This window comes from Chroicocephalus ridibundus, chromosome 6 (genome assembly GCF_963924245.1).
Source record: "Chroicocephalus ridibundus chromosome 6, bChrRid1.1, whole genome shotgun sequence".
In the NCBI taxonomy this organism is placed as follows: Eukaryota; Metazoa; Chordata; class Aves; order Charadriiformes; family Laridae; genus Chroicocephalus; species Chroicocephalus ridibundus.
This window is the reverse complement of record NC_086289.1, coordinates 190,622-209,392: the sequence shown is the minus strand read 5'-3', so window position 1 is coordinate 209,392 and position 18,771 is coordinate 190,622. Positions and strand designations below refer to the sequence as shown.

The following is an 18,771-nucleotide window of genomic DNA, read 5'->3' as shown; positions in this document are numbered from 1 at the left end:
GCATTTTCTATTGCTAATGACATTTCTTCAGTCAGAAATTAAATATCAGGTGGCAACGTTTTTATCTGGTATCAGGATTTATTTTTTTCTGGCAGCGTGTCCTTGTTGCAGGACAGTTAACCTTGAGTCCTCTGCAAGAGTGTCTCCTGCATTTTCTTATTTGCCTCCCCCACGTTATAAAAAAGCCAACCAAAGGCCTAAAGGAAGCTGACTGAGTCGCAGGGAAGTGTACTCATCAATTAAATGTGTGACAGTGTTTTCTGTTGGATGGCCTAATATGTCAAGGAGATGGGCAGGACCCCATGTTTGTGCTTTTGACAAATCAGCAAATGTTTAATCTCTGGATGTGCAGCGTCTCATAAATAATGCAGCAGTCACTGAACCAAAACACTACTCTGCCAGGAGGGTCTCTGTCGTTATAGGAGTAAAAAACAAAATGAAGCTAAATCATCCTTTTTTGTTTAATGCGTTGCCTCTTTTCTACTTCTCAGTAAGAGTTCATCCGGTGGCAGGCTGCTGCCTTTTTCCCCTCTCAACGTCTGTGGAGGTCGTCAGATGTATTTAAAGGCTCATCAAGTTCTCATTTATAATTTATACATTTTTTATATTCTGCTACAAAGCCTGTTTGCACTACTTTCAACTTTCTCGATTGATTTTCCTTTACTCTCTTCTAATACGTAAATTTCCTCTCATTAACTGGAGGAAGACAGTGTATTATAGGACTGTGAAGAAGTAAAAGCAAGCAGCAAGCGCACAGCGTGTGCAGGTGGAGTCTTGGCAGGAGGGGATGGTCTCAGCCCGAGCACCCGTGTCGGCAGCCCCCCCTCAGGGCTGGGCCGGAGGAGGTGCAGGGTCACTGCCGTGAGCACGGCAAGAAGAGGCGGTGGCAGGACGGCGAACGGGATTGTCCGTCTTGAGGAAACTTTGTAAGCTCCAGGACAGGGAAATGTTCTGGCAGGCTGCATCGGGAGGTGGTGGACGCCTCTTCTGCAGAGACTTTTAGGTGCAAGTTAGAAAATTGTGTGTCAGCCGTGGCCTAAATTTGTAACTTGCAAACCCTGGAAGATGCTGTGGTGGAGGAGTCGTCCTTTCTGAGATGACAGGGTTGTCTTTCTGTGTTGCCTCTTGCCTTCTCAGAAGCAGTCCAGGTACAACGTGCCAGGCTGGGATGTGCCAGGTCCTGTCTGGGTGCAGGTACTGGACCAGGAGAGGGGTGGCCAGCTCCTCCTGATGTGGTGAGCCATGGGGCATCTGGCCAAGGGCAGCAGCCCCGGGCCCTTCTCCAGCCCTTGCAGGTTCTGCATGGGCAACCTGCTGCCCGTGTGTGACCACGGGCATTTTACCTGCCGTGTTCGAGAGCCCCCTCCGGGCTAGATGGTGTCTTGCACTTCAGATCATCATTTCTCTGTTTCACTTGCGTAAGACACTGTGATTGCAACGAGCATTATTTTCCCTCCACTGGGACAGTGTGTGCTCGGAGCACAGTGCCATTAGTGCCATTAGTGCCGGCTGCTCAGCCCTCTGTAAGCTGGATCCCAGAAGCCTGAGAGTGGGGACCCGGAAAATGAGGGATACGTGGTTATTAGGCGTGGGAAGCTTGGGGGCATTTCCTCCTATCTCCTGGGAACGCCGTGGCAGAGAAAAGGGCTGTCCCACCCACAGGAGGCTGACTGCCTTCTCACCGGCACACCCTGCACGATGATCGCTCTGAAGATGCCATTTGAGCTCTTGTCCACGCTGGGACCAAAGCGGTTGTGCCCGTGCACCTAAGGGGAATGCTTGGGTGGTGTCCTGAACACAGCTGTTTTCTTAAATAATGGACTGAGGATTGAGAGCTCAGAAATCTTCAGAAACCAGGAAATTACTGAAGTATTTGTAAGGAAGAGCTACTAATATGTTGCTGAATATGGGTGGACTTCGGTATGCTTTTAAAATCAGTTTGCTGAGATGGGAGTTTATTTGCTTTTCTGAGTGCAGTGGAGACTACTTGTATGTTTACATGCGTTACTCGGTCCCGGACTAATCATTAAAACTGTAACAGATTCTGCGGTTGGATTAGGCCACTGTGTTGAAAAAAACTAAAGAGAGTAGTTGCTCAGGAGTAGATCAGCAGGATTTATAAGGCCTGTCTAAATCTGAACTATGCACTAAACTCTGCTTCCGCTTGTACTTAGAAACACAGCCATTATGCCAATATCAAGAAACGGCGCGTGTATTCAAACATCTAAGCCTCTGCTAGATGTTTTTATATTCTTTCTCTTTGGGTGTGCACGTTGTTTAGCGGTGGTTTTAGTCGGTGTCAGGTTGATGGTTGGACTCGATGATCTGAAAAGTCCCTTCCAGCCTGGGCAATTCCGTGATCCTGTGGCTGTGAGCAAGCACTTGCCCCTGTGGGCTTCACGCGAAGGCAGGAGCAGCAGTTGCTCTGGGTTCTGGCTAGCAGAGGTGGATGTGCTGCACTCATCAGTCATTATAGTTACTGTCAGAACACTTATGAGCAGGGGAGGCTGTACAAGCGTGTGCAAATATTGCCAACGCTCCTGTTGGGTTCTCAGCGTTAGGCCTGCTCTGCGGCTGCCAGAGTCTCTCGCTCTGCTCAGCTCGGGAGGAGGATGGAGAACCTGTGACCGGCTCTCCACAGCTACCGCATCCCTCAGCCCTTCTCCTTTCCATACTGCACCCTCGCCAGAGGCGTTTGTTCTGCTCTGAAAGCGAAGCAGAAATTGCCAGGCTGTTAAATAAAATAATTGTGGGGATGTTTTCGGTGTTTAAAAAGGTGCTTGTCTGTATTACTAATTGCATCCATCTGTTTGGTATTTCTAAAAGTACACCTGGTAATTGTGCCCTCACCACATTCAGTCAACTGTTAAGGATCTTCTTTATAGTGGTTTATGGAACTTCAGAGAAGCAACAAACAAAATAAATATTTTCATAAATCTTAGAAAATGTGAAAGTTAGTAATTTTACTTATTAGTATTTAATTTCTTATTTTTTTTAATTGGAAAGGATGGTACTTTTTTGGTTTTAGTTAGCCAAAGTAGATATTTTTATCATTTCTTATTTTTTTGTTTTTTACAGGCTCTAGGAAGTTTTTACTTTCTCCATGAATCTTTGAAAAACATCTACCAGTTTGATTTTAAAGGTAAGCGAAGGAATTAAATGTTGTTAATTGTCAATTGGCTTTATATATCAGGGCAGCTTTTCTGTCACCATTTCTGTTGGTGGTGCCCAGCAGTTTTTCCATGATATGCAGACTTCTGTATAATGCATGCAAGTCCATTGATGGCAGACGTTACCTTTTATAGACCTCTTAGAAGAAGTCAATGGACCGGCCACAGGTTGAGAAACGGCGCATTAATCATTCCTGTGCAGATGGATCTTTGGATCCGTAGAGATCCCTGATGATTTCAGAAGAACTGTGAATGGCCACAAGGTTCTTCCAGGTAGATCAGATAAAGAACCAAGACCTTGAATGTCCAACAGTGATGGTCATTTTGCAAAGCAGCTGAGGTAGATTTATGGCTTAAATTACTTGGGAGCAGTGCAGGTCAGTAGGAGAGTGTCATTGTTTTTAACCCGCATTGATCCATCAGGTTGGAGGTCTTGCTAAATCTCAGAAGTTTAAAAGTAATGCTGGGCTATGTACATTAAATATTAGAGGTATCATAGCAAATTATTGAGTGCATAGAAGTGTACAGAGAAGTATAGTCCTGCAGTGTATAGAGAAAAGATTATATAAAATTTATGTTATTTCACAGTTGAGAACTGTCTTTATATTAAATACAAAAATCTTCTGAGCTTCTGAGCCTCATTTAGCTTACTGAGCTGAATCACATTAGTACTGCATCTAGCGTGCCATTAATTTGAGACACTCTTGAAATGGTGGTAACTATGGAGTGAATTAATTGTCTTAATTATATAGATTCATTATTTTTGTTCTCAGTAGACACAGGTTCTCTCTGCTCACGTAATTGAGGGTACAGCGTCTTCCTGCCCTGCAATGTTTGAATGGTACTTCTGCGTATATAGCAATTGAAGATTTAGCCCACATAAGTCCTCCTGTCATCATCGGTTTCAATGCTGAGGGAAAATTTCAGCCGTAATATCGCAGGCAGCTCAGAGTAGGTTTTATTTCTGAGAGAGAGGGCTGGAAAACTCAATAGTGATGTAGGGGCTTCTGATGAGAGGCCATGCCTGGTCTTTCTCCCAGACCAGAAGAGTTTTGCAGACTCTAGGTAACGACGGGATGTTCCTTACCGGATGAGCGGTGTGCAGGGTGGAAGCCCTGGAGGGAATGGCGTTGCAGTGAAGCTGGGTGTCTAAGGTGTGACCCCTCCTGGGGTGGACAGCCCACGGGTCCTCGGGGTGTGAGGAGCAGCCGGGGAAGGAGGCAAAGAAACTCATGGTTTTATCTGAGATTAGCAGGCAGCGTTCCCAACTGCTTATCCATTTTGCCTTGTGAATGACTTTGTGTGTCAGTGGTGTGGGAACTGGATCTGCCCACCTAATTCCTCAGCCCACTATTTCATGGCACCAGCGCTGGCAGACCAGCAGTTCTGCTGTGAATTCCACCTAACGTTCCCTCCCGCTGGTCGTAGACGAGAGGTGTCCTGCTCTAGCGACATCTGAGAGTGACATTACAGCTGGTTTAGGCAAAGAGGAGCTTTCTGGGTTTATTAATCGTTGAGGGACAGCTTATTTGCTACTGTAAAGAAAATGTAAGAATTTTTAAAAAGTGAGAAAATGGAAGGAAGAAGAGTAGGGGAAGAAATTCGGTATAAAAGAAATAAGCAGATACTTGTTCCAGAAAATAAACGCTTCAAATGTTCAGTGCTTCGTTTTGCTCAGCAAAACCTGAGCAAAGCCAAATGAGGTGTGAACCATGCTCCTAAAGTTGTTGTTGGCCCAGTCATCACTTGGAAAGAAAAAACTTAATAAAAATCCAAGGAAAGCGGGTGCTACACTGAATCGGTGTTGTAAGTCACCCGCTGCTCTCTTAATGTAGCGCAGAATCAGTCTCCCAGTGTAGTGTTTGTAAAATATGGCCCTGAAGGCTCCCATCTTTCAGGGGAAATGTAAAACTTGCCTCTTCTCTCATGACTATTGACATTTTCACAGTGTATTAAGCTCTTAAATCAGAGGAAAAATCCAAATGGATACAAACGTTCTCTGCACAAAAATCATTATGAAATTCTGGTTCTACTCAAAAGCATGCAAAAAATAGATGTTTATATACAATTCAATATTCCTGGAACATCACTGTGTCTTTTCAGAATTCACTGCACCGTTGGATGTGACTGAATACAGTCTTTGGAAAAAAAGATTGTCTCTGTTTTTCAGTTCTCAAGAAGAGATATTTGAGATTTAAAATGAGAACAATTTTCTCCTACAACTTTACGTGGTTTTTGCTATAGCATAGAAGGTGTTGATTTTTACACTATTTTTATGGTGGTCAGAGGCCCAAAAGTTTGCTTACGATTTAAATTGTTGACAGGCTCTGTGTCCTGAAGGGCCATCAGCCAGCAGAGGGGTATCAGGCCAGTTTCAGGCTACCTCTTCGATTTACAGAAAGTCTCATTTTCTCTGGTGTGAAATCAGAACTAGTGTAGAAGCATTTTTCTTGGAGATACACAAGCAGGCACGCTTCTTTCCTCCTGCGTGTGCATCTCAGCAGTCACGTAAATGAATCGGTGGTTCGTATTTAGCTTTGATGTTAACGTCAGTTGATGGTAAAGTGCCTCCTCTCTGCCAAGCGCTGCCTTTTATTCAGGTTCTCACAGCAGAAGCCTTCAGTCCTTACAGTTCTGCCAAGTGGTTTCTGTATCCTGAATGACATCGGGATCTTTTCGCTGACACTGTTAAACTTACTGAAAGAGGCACATCCGTCCATGATCTGCTTAGAATGATGCCGCATTAGTTTATCAGGATATTTGTTTAGTCTTCCTGTGGGAGCCAGATCTGAAAGCAATTGGCACATAAAGAATGATACTTTTTTTTTTCCCCTGAAGATATATTGCTACATTACAGTAGACGCTTCCTCAGATTATATAAAATACTTTATCTAGACAAGTTAAAGTGACAAGTTTTTGTATTGCTTGGTATTTTCACCAGATATCCAGTAGAACTGGATGTATCAGGGCTCTTGATAATAGTTGTTTTGGAATTTTTCTCTTATGCATTCCTAGTCAAAACTCAGTCCGGTTGGGTAGTTCCAGCTTAATGGTAGCTGTAAGACAGCTGCCCGAATTCCACCGTCAGAGGAGTTTGGTACGTGAAGTCGGGTTCTCGCCTTTAGACATGCCAATACATTGCTCTGATCAGGAGAGAGACCCAGAGGAGACCTTGTGATGGGCAGAGGCCCGGGACGTAAATGAATGATTATGTACTTGTTTGGTGACTTAAAGATGTGATTACTGATGTGTTACAGATGTGCATCAGTTGACGCTTAGGTAGCTAGACATCTGAAAAAAAGAGTTGCTAGATAAAACATACAGAAAACCACTATGCATAAGTAACAATTTTCACCTTAATGTGTTTTCTATTAATTAATATTCCCGTTACTTATCCAGTGTAGATCACTGGATGCTGTCTGAGGGCGCAAACAGGCATCTCCTGGAAGAACCATGCCAGCAAGTTTGAGTGCATGAGACACCTGGTTCATAATTAGAGCTCCAACACTTTATAGGGCTCTGGATAATAAAAATAGCAGCAGCCCTGACTGTAGAGCTTGAAAATGCCTGATGTAAACAAGCGTGTTCATACCTGGCGTCACGCGTTCTGGTTTCCCCCAGAGCAGCTCAGCGCCTGCGTACTCCTGCTGGGACCCTGCCGCCTGTTTTGCAGATGCCACTGCTTTGCCAGTGAGTGGTCTAAGTGCTGGTAATGGTAAAAGATAACGTATGTTAATTTTGTTTTGTATCTCTTCCTAGCTAAGAAGTATAAAAAGGTTACTGGGAAAGAAATCTACTCAGACACTTTAGAAAGCACGCCCATGCTGGAAAAAGAGAAGTTTCCACAGGATTATTTCCCTGAGGTACGTACAATCCCGTGGAGCGTTCCCAAGTATTAGGTTTGTTTCTGATTTGCTGTAATTACTCGAGTAGCTACTTTTAGTAATGTAAATAAGCTCAGAATCCAGTCTTGGGTTCTTTTGGTTTTGTTTGTCAGTTCCTTGTCACCTGTAATGTATATTTTTAGTCGTTGCATGGATTTACCAAATTCAAATGGACCTCTTTGTATAGTAGGAAATCCTTGTGAAGGATGGAGACAGTGATGAAAAGACTTGTTTGTGCTTTTAGAACCAAAGAAATAGCCCGCAGTGCCAACTGCCCGTCTGTTCCAGGGAGACGTACTCCTTGGCAGGGGGAGATGCGGCTTTGAATGGGTTCCATCAGTATTCAGGGGCAGCAGCTCTGCAGTCGCAGCCATCCTGGTTTCTGTCTGCACAGCGGGGTACCGCTGCCGTCACCGCCAGCGTGCGGGGAAGAGGTGGTTCCTCAGCGGTACGAGAACACACGTAACTTGAAAACGTATTGATCTCTTCCTCTGACGCGCCCTTGTACCTCCTTTTTTTGTTGTTCTCTGAAGAACTGGGGAGCACTGCGCGTCAGAAGGTGAAGGTCCTGTGGAACCCAGAAACAGGAGCGCAGCTGAGGGTTTCCTTCCGCTGTACCTCCAAGTGCAATGCACGTGCAAGCACGCTCCTTGCCTGCAATTCTCTTCTTCGATGCTTACTTTAATTTGCTCATTTTTCATTTCTTAAGAACATCTAGAACATGGGTGTTTAATGGTTACTGCAAGCCAAGTGCATAAATTTGTTGAATTCCCATAATATTTGTGGGTCAAACAGGCACATTGCTGCTTTAATATTAGAAAGAACTTAATAAACTTGAAAAACTAATTTAGAATTTGTAAATATACACACTTAGAGATATTTATATAATGCCCGTGGGCTTGGGAGAGCATTGCATAAATAATTACAAGGGTTCATGGGATGTAGGTTATTCTTTTACTTGACTTTGGTACTAAATTATTTATATTCTGTATCTCTGTACTGGAAGGGAAGCTGCCTTTGACATAATTTTACTAGCTTTTACCTCCTGTGAACAAACATCTTAAATACTTCCTTGAAGTTAAGTGTTACATCATTTTGAAGGAACTCCAAGCAGTTACTCAGGTATTTATTTTTCTCCTCCATCAGCAATAAGCTGTAGCAGTATGGGTGACTGACAACGTGAGCAGGAAACAAAGAGTGCTGTTGACTGATTTGATTGTAGTCCTGAGAGCAGTGAACAGCAGTGCGTGAGCGCTGTTAGCGCGCTTAACAGCAACGGGCCAAATTATGGATTGTTCATTGATACCCAGGAAGAATTATTTCCGTCGTTATTTCACCGCTGTTGTTTCATCATGAGACTGGCAAATTTGTTACTTGTTCGGCATCGTTTATTACCGCCTCTTACATGAACAATTCTTCACAGTCCCCTGGAGAAAGGGCTGGGTCTCGTGGCTTTCCCACTTTTTTGTGGATCCAGGGTTGTGCCGTCTCTTGTGGGCGCTGGGGGATCAGTTGTTCCCACGCTTGGTTTTGGAGCTGTAGCCTCTATATTCCATAGACCTGCAGTGCTGCTTTAGGCACAGGACTGATGGGTCCAGAAGCCGAGGAGCAGCTAAATGCCCTTTGACGCCTTCATACCGCACCCATTCCTGCCGTTACTTTAAATGACTTTTCTAAGGAGAAAGCACCACGTTCTGGTGTTGTCAGGGGTACCGTTTACCTGGAGGAGGAATAACAAGGAAAAGAGAAAATCCACAAACCCTCACAATGAGGATATTAACACTCCCTGAAGCACCTTGGAAGTTCAGTCCTGTTCCTGCAGGCAGCACTGTTCCTTGTAACGGTGTTGCGGCAGGACCGATGGAACAGGCTGGGGATTTACCTGTTGTGTTTCAGAGCTTCACACGGGGGGAGAGGAAACGGTAGGGGCTCTCCAGGGCTGCGGCCATGCAGATAATAGCAGCAACGATATTTACGGTTCTCTGACTTTCCATGCTCATTTGGCGTGCAACCTAGGACAGACCAAGCCAGCATATTTTTCACGTGACTTGAAAAATTAGAAAGTAATTGTGGTGATTTTTACACTACGCTGTTTTTCATTTTGGAGTGAAGACCAAGGGGTCTCTCAAGCACACGTAGGCACAGCAACACAAAAAAAACAACGGTGGCATAGTTTGGCTTCTCATATACATGTTTCTATTTTTAAAGCTAAAATTAATCTTGTTATCGCCTATATTCTTCCTAGCCAAGTGTTGGTAATAATGATGCTAATTAAAAGACCACAAAATTATGTGTATTTTGAAAATTTGAATTGACACAGCAGCATGCATGAACAGCGTATCTGTCCAAACGTTACATTTGCATGCTCCTGTGTGTTTTAGCCAGACTTCTAATATCACATTACAATATTTTGAGTGAGAAATGGTTTAAGACTGATTTCTTTTCTTTTTATTACTGCTGCTTAAGGATGATCTAAAAGTAATTACAATGATTGAGGCATAATGCAATTCAAAATAATTACAGCCCACTGCATATAAAACTAACAAAACTTTCTGTCCTGATTTATGGGTCCTCTTGGCTAGGCATAAGACTCAAATGATGCCTCGGGGAGCAACACTCCAGATAATGTTAGGCCATTTAAAAAAAAGCAGATTTGTGTAGTCTATCAGGCCTGAGTAATTTTTTTTTCCTATAGTGAGAAATTGGTTGTTATCATAGATCACAGATACTGCTCAAAGCTCTTATGAAAGATGAATTAATTTCACTAATGCTTTAATGCAAACCTTTCATGGAGAAGGCTGTATGGTGATAACCTTACCGCGGTCTCTCCTTTCTCAATGATGATTTATGTTGTCTTTTAGTAGATGAAACTGCCTGTATTCACAATCCATCTGCTGGCTAAAGGAATCCTATTAACAGAGGATCTGAGAAGAGACTTAATACTGTAAGGTGAAAGATGTGGTATCCCCTTTCCAGGACATGAAGTAGGATTTTTTTTTTCCTATTTTAAAATGTAGATACCTCTCTGAGAGTGTACAGATGATCTATATCATCTCTACCTGGTTTTATGCTGGTTTACAGATGGTGGATCGGCTAGTGACTATTTTTTAAAGTCAAAATAAAGATGGTTGCTTTGAAATCTGCAGTAAGAAACAATTTTCTATTTTCTCTTTCCCAAGCTATAGTTCTTTAAATTCTGTTTCCAGAATTTTCTTCTTTCCAAATACTGTGTTTGGAAATACTTGATTGATCATCAATTGCACATCATTGATACAAAATACGTAAGGCACGTTGTTCAGCTGCAGTATATACCTAAGGTGAAGGATGGCGTTTTTGTATTTAAGATGTTGACAGTGCTTCAACTGCTGGGCTGCATTAGGTCCAAAGCCTTTTGCGTTCTTAATTTTAAATAGGCAAATTATTAATAAGTGAATTAGTTATCGAAGTTAAAGGAATTAAGTAAGTGTTTTCGAGTATCTGAAGGTAATTTACAGGTTGGGGTGGGGGAGTATACAAATGACACAATAAAACAAGTGTCGTTTTATGATCTAGAGGCGTAGGTGTCCTTGCTTTACTAGCCTGGGCTGGGTAACCTTCTCCAGCGTGAGCTGAAGGACCTCCCGGTCTCCTGCGCTGGCTTTTACGTGGGCCAAGTAAAAGGCCCAAACCATCGTGTTTCTGTCCACCACTGTGGCTTTGGTAACTATTTGAAGTCACATGTTCCAACAATAATATAATTTTGCTGTACACATAAGTCCTAAAGAAAATCTCAATCAGAAGAGAACGTGTCAAATGCTGAGTTAGGCTTATCCTGACTGTAGCAGCAAATATGTGGCAAGATGGGGGTTCAGATTTTGTGGGTTTGGGACAAGTCATGTAACGTTGCTGTTCTTGGCCGTTCCGTGTGCGACTGTCATGTTATCACCGTGCTGCTATTGCCTTAATAGTATACATTTTACTATTGTAATTATCTACCTTTAATGACTATTTTATAAAATAAGTTTTGTAATGACTCTTTGCTTTCTCAGAAAAAGCGAAATGAACTACAGAATTACTGTCATGTTTTGGGTTGGGCATGTAAAACTTAGGTCCATTGTTTATACTCCTACCGAGCCTAAATTCTGCTGTTCCGAAGAAAGGAATTCTTACAGACTTCAGTGTTCTTTGGAGAGCTTAGTGAAATCTAGGAGGAAAAAAGAAGGTGCCTTGTAAAATAGGAGGAGTCCTGTATCTCTGATGGTGGGTATGAAGCGTGAGAACAGGCAGGTGGTCCGTGCTGTGCTCTCGGACTCCTACCGTTGCTGTCCGCTGGTTTTGGCGTGACCTCCACAGGAGTGTTACCCTTCGGTGAGGCCCCTCCAACTCCCCATCCCAGCTCCCGCATTCCCCTTGATCCGCTTACTCCTCCGAGGTTGTCGAGCAGCTGGAAGAGGGACCCGAAACCTCTGTCCCACCATGTGTGCTCGTACACATCCCTCCCACAGCCCTTCTGCCCACTTGGCATTGTCCCTTACAGCTTTCTTACAGATAAATACTTAACTTGATCTTTCAAAAGTTGCGTCACTGTTGTGTTTCTGTTTTCTAAAATAACTTTTAGTGAAGAAATTCTGTATTGCTGCTGGTTGGCTACTTCAGTGGTGATGTGTACAGGAAGAAGCTGGCAGCACTCACGATTTGCATGGCCCGTGGCTTTGTATGTGAAAGGAAGTGGAGCGAGTGTAGGTTTTATCCCACATTTCTTCTGTTTGCTGACATCGTGCACAGATACTTAAATGTGGTCTTCCGATAGATATATTCTTACTAAATTCTTTATACTGTATTTTCTGGTAAATAAAGGGTAATGAAAGGATTATCTGAAAAAGGAAATTATCAGTTAAATTATTACACTACATGATAGACTGTCATTAGATAGATTGACTTCATATTCTCAAGCTCTCACTGTGCATTTTTTGATGAGTGCCACAGGTATTTTCATTTGCAGACTTTTAAATTTATGTAATGACTTCTAAAAATCTTTAGCAGTAAAAATATGACCGATAGTGCTGTTAGAATGTTTGATAGTGTTCAACAGCTGAACTGGGCTTGAGTCTTCCATATACTACTTGTTAATCTGAAATACAGGGAAATTAGAAAGGTACTTGGAACAGTTTGTGTACAAACTCCTAAAAACACAAGAGCATAAATTCTTTAATTCTGTAAAGTTGTCTAAGGGAGGACAAGAAGTCATTTTGGGTCAGGAGCTACACTCTGCGTGTTTTTTCTGGAGAGTTGTCATAATACACGCCCCTTTTCCTGGCTCGTTGAACACTGAGCATCCTGTGAGTAGGTGAAGCACGGGCTCCTGCGCGCGGCGTTGAGGAGGAGTCGTGCTCACCGCAGCGATGCCCGACATCGCGTGGTGCCCGCGCTGCTCGGCGTTCAGCTGTTCGTGTGCAGGGTTTCCCATCTCCCTCCAAACCGCCGTGTTCCTTTAAGGAGCTGCAATTACACTGCAGTCATTGCCACTTTAATATGTCTTTCCTTCGTGCCCCTGCTTTGTATGGTTGAATAAACCCTTGCTGGGTCACTATTTAATTTGATATGGTCCCTCTCAGTAAAATGATGGAGAAAAGATGAATTAAGGCTCTGTGCTAGTCATTATCAATCATGGTTTGTGTGCATTACTTATTGCTCGCAGTGCTTTTTGACATTAGCCCTCTATAACCTCTCTCTTCATGTTAATGTTGTCTGGAGGTCCTTTTACCCGATGTAGCAGAGGTTATTTATGTAGGTGGTGTTTCTAGGGGGTTTTAAAAGGTCAGCACGATCTCCTGAGAGACTCTATTCACAAAGAAAAGGCTAGTGGAATGTAACTACAAGTTTTCAAATTGTGATTTTTTAAATATATTTTTTAAGGACTTGTAATAGAGAGGTGTCAGAATTTCCATTATCTTATCGGAGTATCCTTATCAAAGTAAATTTTTGGTAGAATAGCCTCTAATACATACTACTGCCCTTAAAACCAGTATTTGCAGTGTATGTGTTTGGAAACGCCAAGCACTGTAAGAAATTCTGTATTTTACAGTGTTATGACATAGCAAATATCCTTTCATTGGCTTATATCAGCATATCATTGCATGAAACAGAGTAAGGCGGCATAGCGGAGGGTTGGGCCTGCTTTATCCTGGTATCACTTGTGCTGGTGAGGTCACTGGTGGCAGAATCAGAGTGATGGCCTGCTGGAGAAGTGGGTGATGATTGACAACAGGACTCTTGGTCTCGTACACTTCAATTGCACAAAACCTTAAGCTAATTGTACGTGCACGAGCCCATGGCAGCAGGCAGGGCCATCCAAGGGAGAAAGGGATCTGGCTTCTCACTGCTACCTTAAAAGGGAGAGGTTCCTGAGGGCAGGGAAGACACAAATGTCACAGCCATTTTCAAGAAGGGCAAAAAGGAGGATCCCAGGTGGCCTCTTCTCAGTCATGGAAAGGCGGTGGAGCAGATCTTCCTGTATGACCAGTTGTGTGGACAAGGGGAGTGCTCTGGATGTTGTATACATTGACTCTAGCAAGGCTTTTGGTGCAGTCTCTCATAGTATCTTTGAAGCCCAGTTAGCGACATGTGTACCAGGTAGGTGGAGGATAAGATGGCTGGAAAGTTGGCCAACCACCAGGCTCAGAGGGTGGTGTGCAAAGTCCAGCTGGCAGCTGTTTGCTGGTGGTGTTCCTCAGGGATGAACGCTAGGATCTGTACTGTTCTTGATAACAGCTTGGACAATGGGATGGAGCACATGCTCACCTTTGCAGATGATGTTAAGTTGAGGGAGCAGGCAACATGCTGGAGGGCGGGGCTGCTTTGCAGAGGGACTTCAGCAGGATGAAGAATGGTCTGATGGGAACCTCATGGAGTTCAGCAAAGGTTAATGCCGAGCCTCGTCCCTGGGATGGGATAGCCTCATAAAGCAGTACAGGCTGGAGGTGACTATCCAGAAAACAGAAGAGGACCCGGATCTTGTTGGATAGCAAGTTGAGTACGAGCCAGCAGTGTGCTTTGGTGGCAAAGGCGGCCAACAGCATCCCAGGATGTGTTAGGTCCCAGGAAGGGACTCCTCCATCTATTTGGCACTCCAAGGCACTTCACATCTCCACTGTCTTGTTTGGGAACCCCTGTACCAAACAGACGTGGGCAAACTGGAGCAAGCGTAGAGAGGCACCTCAGGCTGGAGCACGGGGTGTGGGAGGAGAGGCCGGAGAGCCCATCTGTGCCGCCAGGGGAGGGAGGTGATGGGGGACCATGCTGCTGCCTGCAGCGGCCGACTGGTGGCTCTTGAGGGACGGGGCCAGGCGTCTCCGGGTGGGGTGCAGCAACAGGACAAAGGGCAGCAGTCATCAGCTGCAGCAAGGGAAAATCTGACTAAATCTGGGAAAAGATTTCACCATGAGGGTAAACAACAGAAGAGGGGCCCAGATAGGATGTGGAGTCACTGTCCATGGAGATGCTCAAACCCCAGCCGGGTGTGGCTCTGAGCAACACCATCTACTTGGCCCTGCTTTAATGCTGCGTCTCTTGAAGTACCTGTTATGTTGCCAAAGAGGAAAATAGCAAATGAGAAATGACAGCTTGATTGAAGACATTATCTTGGGCCACATCATAGGCTTGGACTGTTTGATTTTAAGGTCTATTTATTGTTCTTCAGTAATTAAAAGTTCAATATGGTTATTTTTAAGAATGAAATGACAGAGCTCCCCTTTTTTGATTGAGATTAGATTTAAGCCATTTTGAATGCTTTTAGCATTTAACTTGTTTCATTGTTTTGCTTCTGAGTAAATGTTGACATTTTGCCAAATCTCAAGTTGTAACTGTGCTGTCATGATCCTCACAGAAACTGTGAATAGAAGAGACCTTATTGGATTACGGGATTTGTAGTTCAGCCACGAAAGCCGGACTATTAGGAGGATTTGGTGTGTTAGCCCTCCAGCCAGCCGTTCCCTGACTGACCAGGGTGACTGCTGCATCGGCAGAAGAGGTTATTTTTCAGTGTTGAAAAAAAACCCGCTTACAATAAAGTAGATATTTATTCACAGTCACCACAGAGTCTTTCTCAGTATAGCTGCAGTTTAAGAAAAATCAAAAAGTTGGGTTCACGTAAGACAAAAGAAGTAAGGATTCAGAGAAATTAGTTCTCCTCTGAGTGGATCTGTCAGGTGGATTTCGGAGTAGTGACCTGTTCGGATTTCCTCCCTGAATACGACCTTGTTAGACCTAGGCAAATTTAGCTGCTTTCAAAAGCCCAAAGTCTTACAAGATTTAGGCACCTATAAGCATCAACAAACAACTGGTGTTAATGACTAAATATCTCAAAAATACTTTTCCCCCACGAATGTAGTTACAGAATTGATGTGGTCGTCAGCCAAGAGTCACCAGACAGGTCTGCAGGGGGTGCTGGTGTAGCCTTCCCCTTCCAGAAGAGAAATCCATTTATTCTGTGTAATCCTTCTGGGTTGAGGAGGTTTTTCTCCTTTTGTCTACAGGAAGTCTTTACGTTCGGCTAAACATTTATTTTATTCCCTCTTAGCATATGTTCTCTGAGCTACTGACAGCCAGCTGTAAGTAGAGACGTAAGTCAAGAACGGAAAAAAGTTGTTCACTGTGTGTCCACAGCATCAAAATACGAGTTTTGATTCACTGCATGAAGAACTCCGTTGTTAGTCGCTGTTCTTGGACTCGACTCTTCAGAGGACTGTTTCCTTGTGCTGTAGCAATGCGAAGCTGATCAATCCGTGCAGGAAAAGCCTCCAGCCCTTCGTTGTCCGGGCCAGCAGAGCTGGCTCCCGCTCCGCAGCCCTGCGGGTCCCCTGCGGCTCCCGCAGCAGGCTGGGCTCTGTCAGCCTGGGTCGGAAGGGTCGGGGTCGCACGCCTGCAGAAAGGGGATTCTGAAATTGCCACCCGAAGTAAGAAATGCTGAAAACGGGTTTCCCAAAATCTGGAGTACATAACCGTGCATAAATTTTGCAGACAATTTTTTACTACTTAGTTTTGTAGCATGTAGGTAACACTTTCTCCACAGAATGACAAGCTCTGAAGTTGAGTGCGATCAATGAAATAAGCTGTCGTTTGCAAGTAACTTTGCACATTTTCCTGGGTTTGGGTAGAAGAGAACAACTGCGTGTCAGTAAATAGTTTTCACATTAAAGCTTTCAAGAATAAGCTGGTTTTATTCAGTCAAATAAACGCTTTGCAATCTTCACAAGCATATTTTGAATGCAAGGAGAACCCAGCGCCAGTGGTAAAGGGGCCCGAGCAAAGGAGCGGTGTTTGGCCGTGGTTACTGGGCTGGTGCCGGAGGAGCGGGGAGGCAGGTAACTGTTAGCCGAAGGGTGGTCAGGAAACAGCCCCTTTAGGTGTTGCGAAGCACTTCACCGTCTCAGCAGTATTTGGGACTTCAGAGTTCATGAGGGCTGTCTGCTCCCGGTGAGGTGGATAAATACAGCTGGCAAGTCTCTTCTGCGGGGAGAGCCTTAGGACAGCGATACCCCGGGACGGGGGATGCTCTGTGATGGGCGGCACTTTATTCGTAATAAGGACTTGCGGTGTTTTGCTGCAAAATCATTGGCGTCATTATGTAGGCCTGTCTGGTGCAGTATTCATTACCAGAGAACATTAGCCTAGCCCCACAGTCATTCTTAACAGTGAATAAATAGGATGCAGAATCATGTCTTTTTGTGGGAGGCTGTAATTTATGGCAGTGACTTAGGAGTGGTGCGGAAAAAAATCCTGTTTCTGTATCAGGAGTGCCATATGTTGGCACGAGCTGATTTGTGGCTTCTCGCGGACGTTGCCGTTTTGATAAATGTAATGTTTTACCATTATTTAAATTCCCTTTAACTTTTATAGAAATATTGGGTGGGTTGGCTCAGCAGGAGAAATAGCTTTCTAGCAGATCTCATTCATTTTAATTTGATGTAAATCTCTGATGACATTTTACAGTTCAGGTAAAATTAGAAGGAAGCCAAGACATTTGAGCATAGGCAGTAAGAATCTCCTGGTTTAGGCTAAGCGTAAGTACAGTTGTAAAGCTTTCCTAATTGGTTATCTTTCAGTTACAAACAGCTGTCAGGCCTTATGTTAATTTTACATGTAAGTTTATAACTGCTGCAGGACCAAAAATGTAAATAATTCCAGGATTTATGAGAGACAGAACCTATGTTTCCAAGGTACCTCGGTGTGTAGCACATACGTGCAGCCTAGGGATGAACTTTGTTTTATTTTGTTCTCTGTAGAAGTACGTTTCACTTTCACAGTAATCCTTTACTTAAGGTGACTGATTCTTATTTGTGTATTTTTCAGTGCAAGTGGTCCAGAAAAGGTTTCATTCGAACAAGATGGTGTATTACTGATTGGTAAGTTGCACCTTTAAGTTATTTCTGATTAGGTATATATGAGCTATGTTTTTGTTAACAACTATTTCAAAGAAGGTATTCATATATAGAGATTGGTTCAGTCCTAGAGTAGATTGGTTCCAAAACAGTTGCTTTGCTTTATTATTTATTGAGCACATTGTGCTCAGTGAGTTGTAACGATGCAAACAGAGTGTTAATATTCACGTGTATGTGCAATTGGCATGAGATAATTCAGGTCACAGGCAACCCCTCAGCCAAGCGTGACCAGGAAAGCTTGGTGTCTGTGCCAAGGCCAGAGTCACCGTGCAGAGCTGAAGGCGTCCCCCCGCTGCCGCTCCACGTCTCGCCCGACACAGCCGGGGCTCCGCAGCGTCTCTCCGGGCTCAGATTCCTGCGCTTGGGTGTACGCAGCCCTGGCCTCCCGCGTTTACAAGGAAAGAGATTGCTCTCTAGGAACTCTTTAAGCCTGGTCCAGTCTCACTGCAGTCAGTGGAGGGACCCTACCTTCAAGGAATGCAGCTTTTTTAAACCAGTTCCTGCTATATTACTTCTACTGAAACAGAACTTTTTTATTTGTCGTATTCAGGTCAGGATTCTCATTTTAAACCCAAGGCAACCCTGTGGTTGCCTATCTTCGTCCTAGAGCAGAGTGAAGCCCCTGGCAGCAGGGTCTGGCGGAGGGGCGGCAGGGAGCACACCTCTGCTCTGCGCTCGGCGACAGCGAGGAAACCTCCCACCCAGGCAGACCTAAATGCAGCGTAACCTGGCTGTCGTCAGAGCAGAGGGAGTTCCTCATGAGATGTGCTGCGAAAATCTGCAGAAGAAACAAACATTTTTTGCTCTTGGGATCCTCCAGCAGCCCAAAGGGGCAGGAGCCGAGGGGTGCAGACAGCTATCGAGAGTAGAAGTTGAACATTGTTATGGTGTTATACACTAGGTCACTGTCTTTGGAAGAAGCAGCGCCAGCTGGTGTTGACCAGAGGTGTGTCTCATAACTGAAGAGATTTACTGTCTGTGTTTGAAAACGCTGTCTTTAATAACAATGATAGTAGTAGTGTTATGTTTGGGAGCAGCTGGTTGTGCAAAACCTGAGAGAGCTGGAAATTATCCTGGCCTTAACACAAGGAGAGCTCAACAAGGAAACCCGCAGGGGGTTCAGATTTCTCCAGTCCTACCTGGAAATCTGACCATACTTTTTCACCATTTAGTCATAGTTCTGGTCTGTAGTGCTTATTTATGTTATAGTCACCTAAGGATATGTGACTAACATTCAGCATTTTTCCCTTCCTCCTGTGATCATTTCACATCTTAAAATTGTAAGTTTGATTTTAAAGT

At 44.0% G+C, this 18,771-nt stretch overlaps 1 protein-coding gene across 2 annotated transcripts in view; it reads left to right on the top strand.

Annotated features, from left to right (window-relative positions):
• INPP5A (inositol polyphosphate-5-phosphatase A) overlaps positions 1–18,771 on the top strand; it is a 236,767-nt gene that overhangs the window by 124,795 nt on the left and 93,201 nt on the right. For both annotated transcript variants that reach the window (XM_063338975.1, XM_063338976.1), the window contains exons 5-7: positions 3,079–3,142; positions 6,930–7,033; positions 17,384–17,436. In XM_063338975.1, coding sequence (XP_063195045.1) covers positions 3,079–3,142; positions 6,930–7,033; positions 17,384–17,436 — 221 coding nt within the window. The remainder of the gene's footprint in view (positions 1–3,078; positions 3,143–6,929; positions 7,034–17,383; positions 17,437–18,771) is intronic.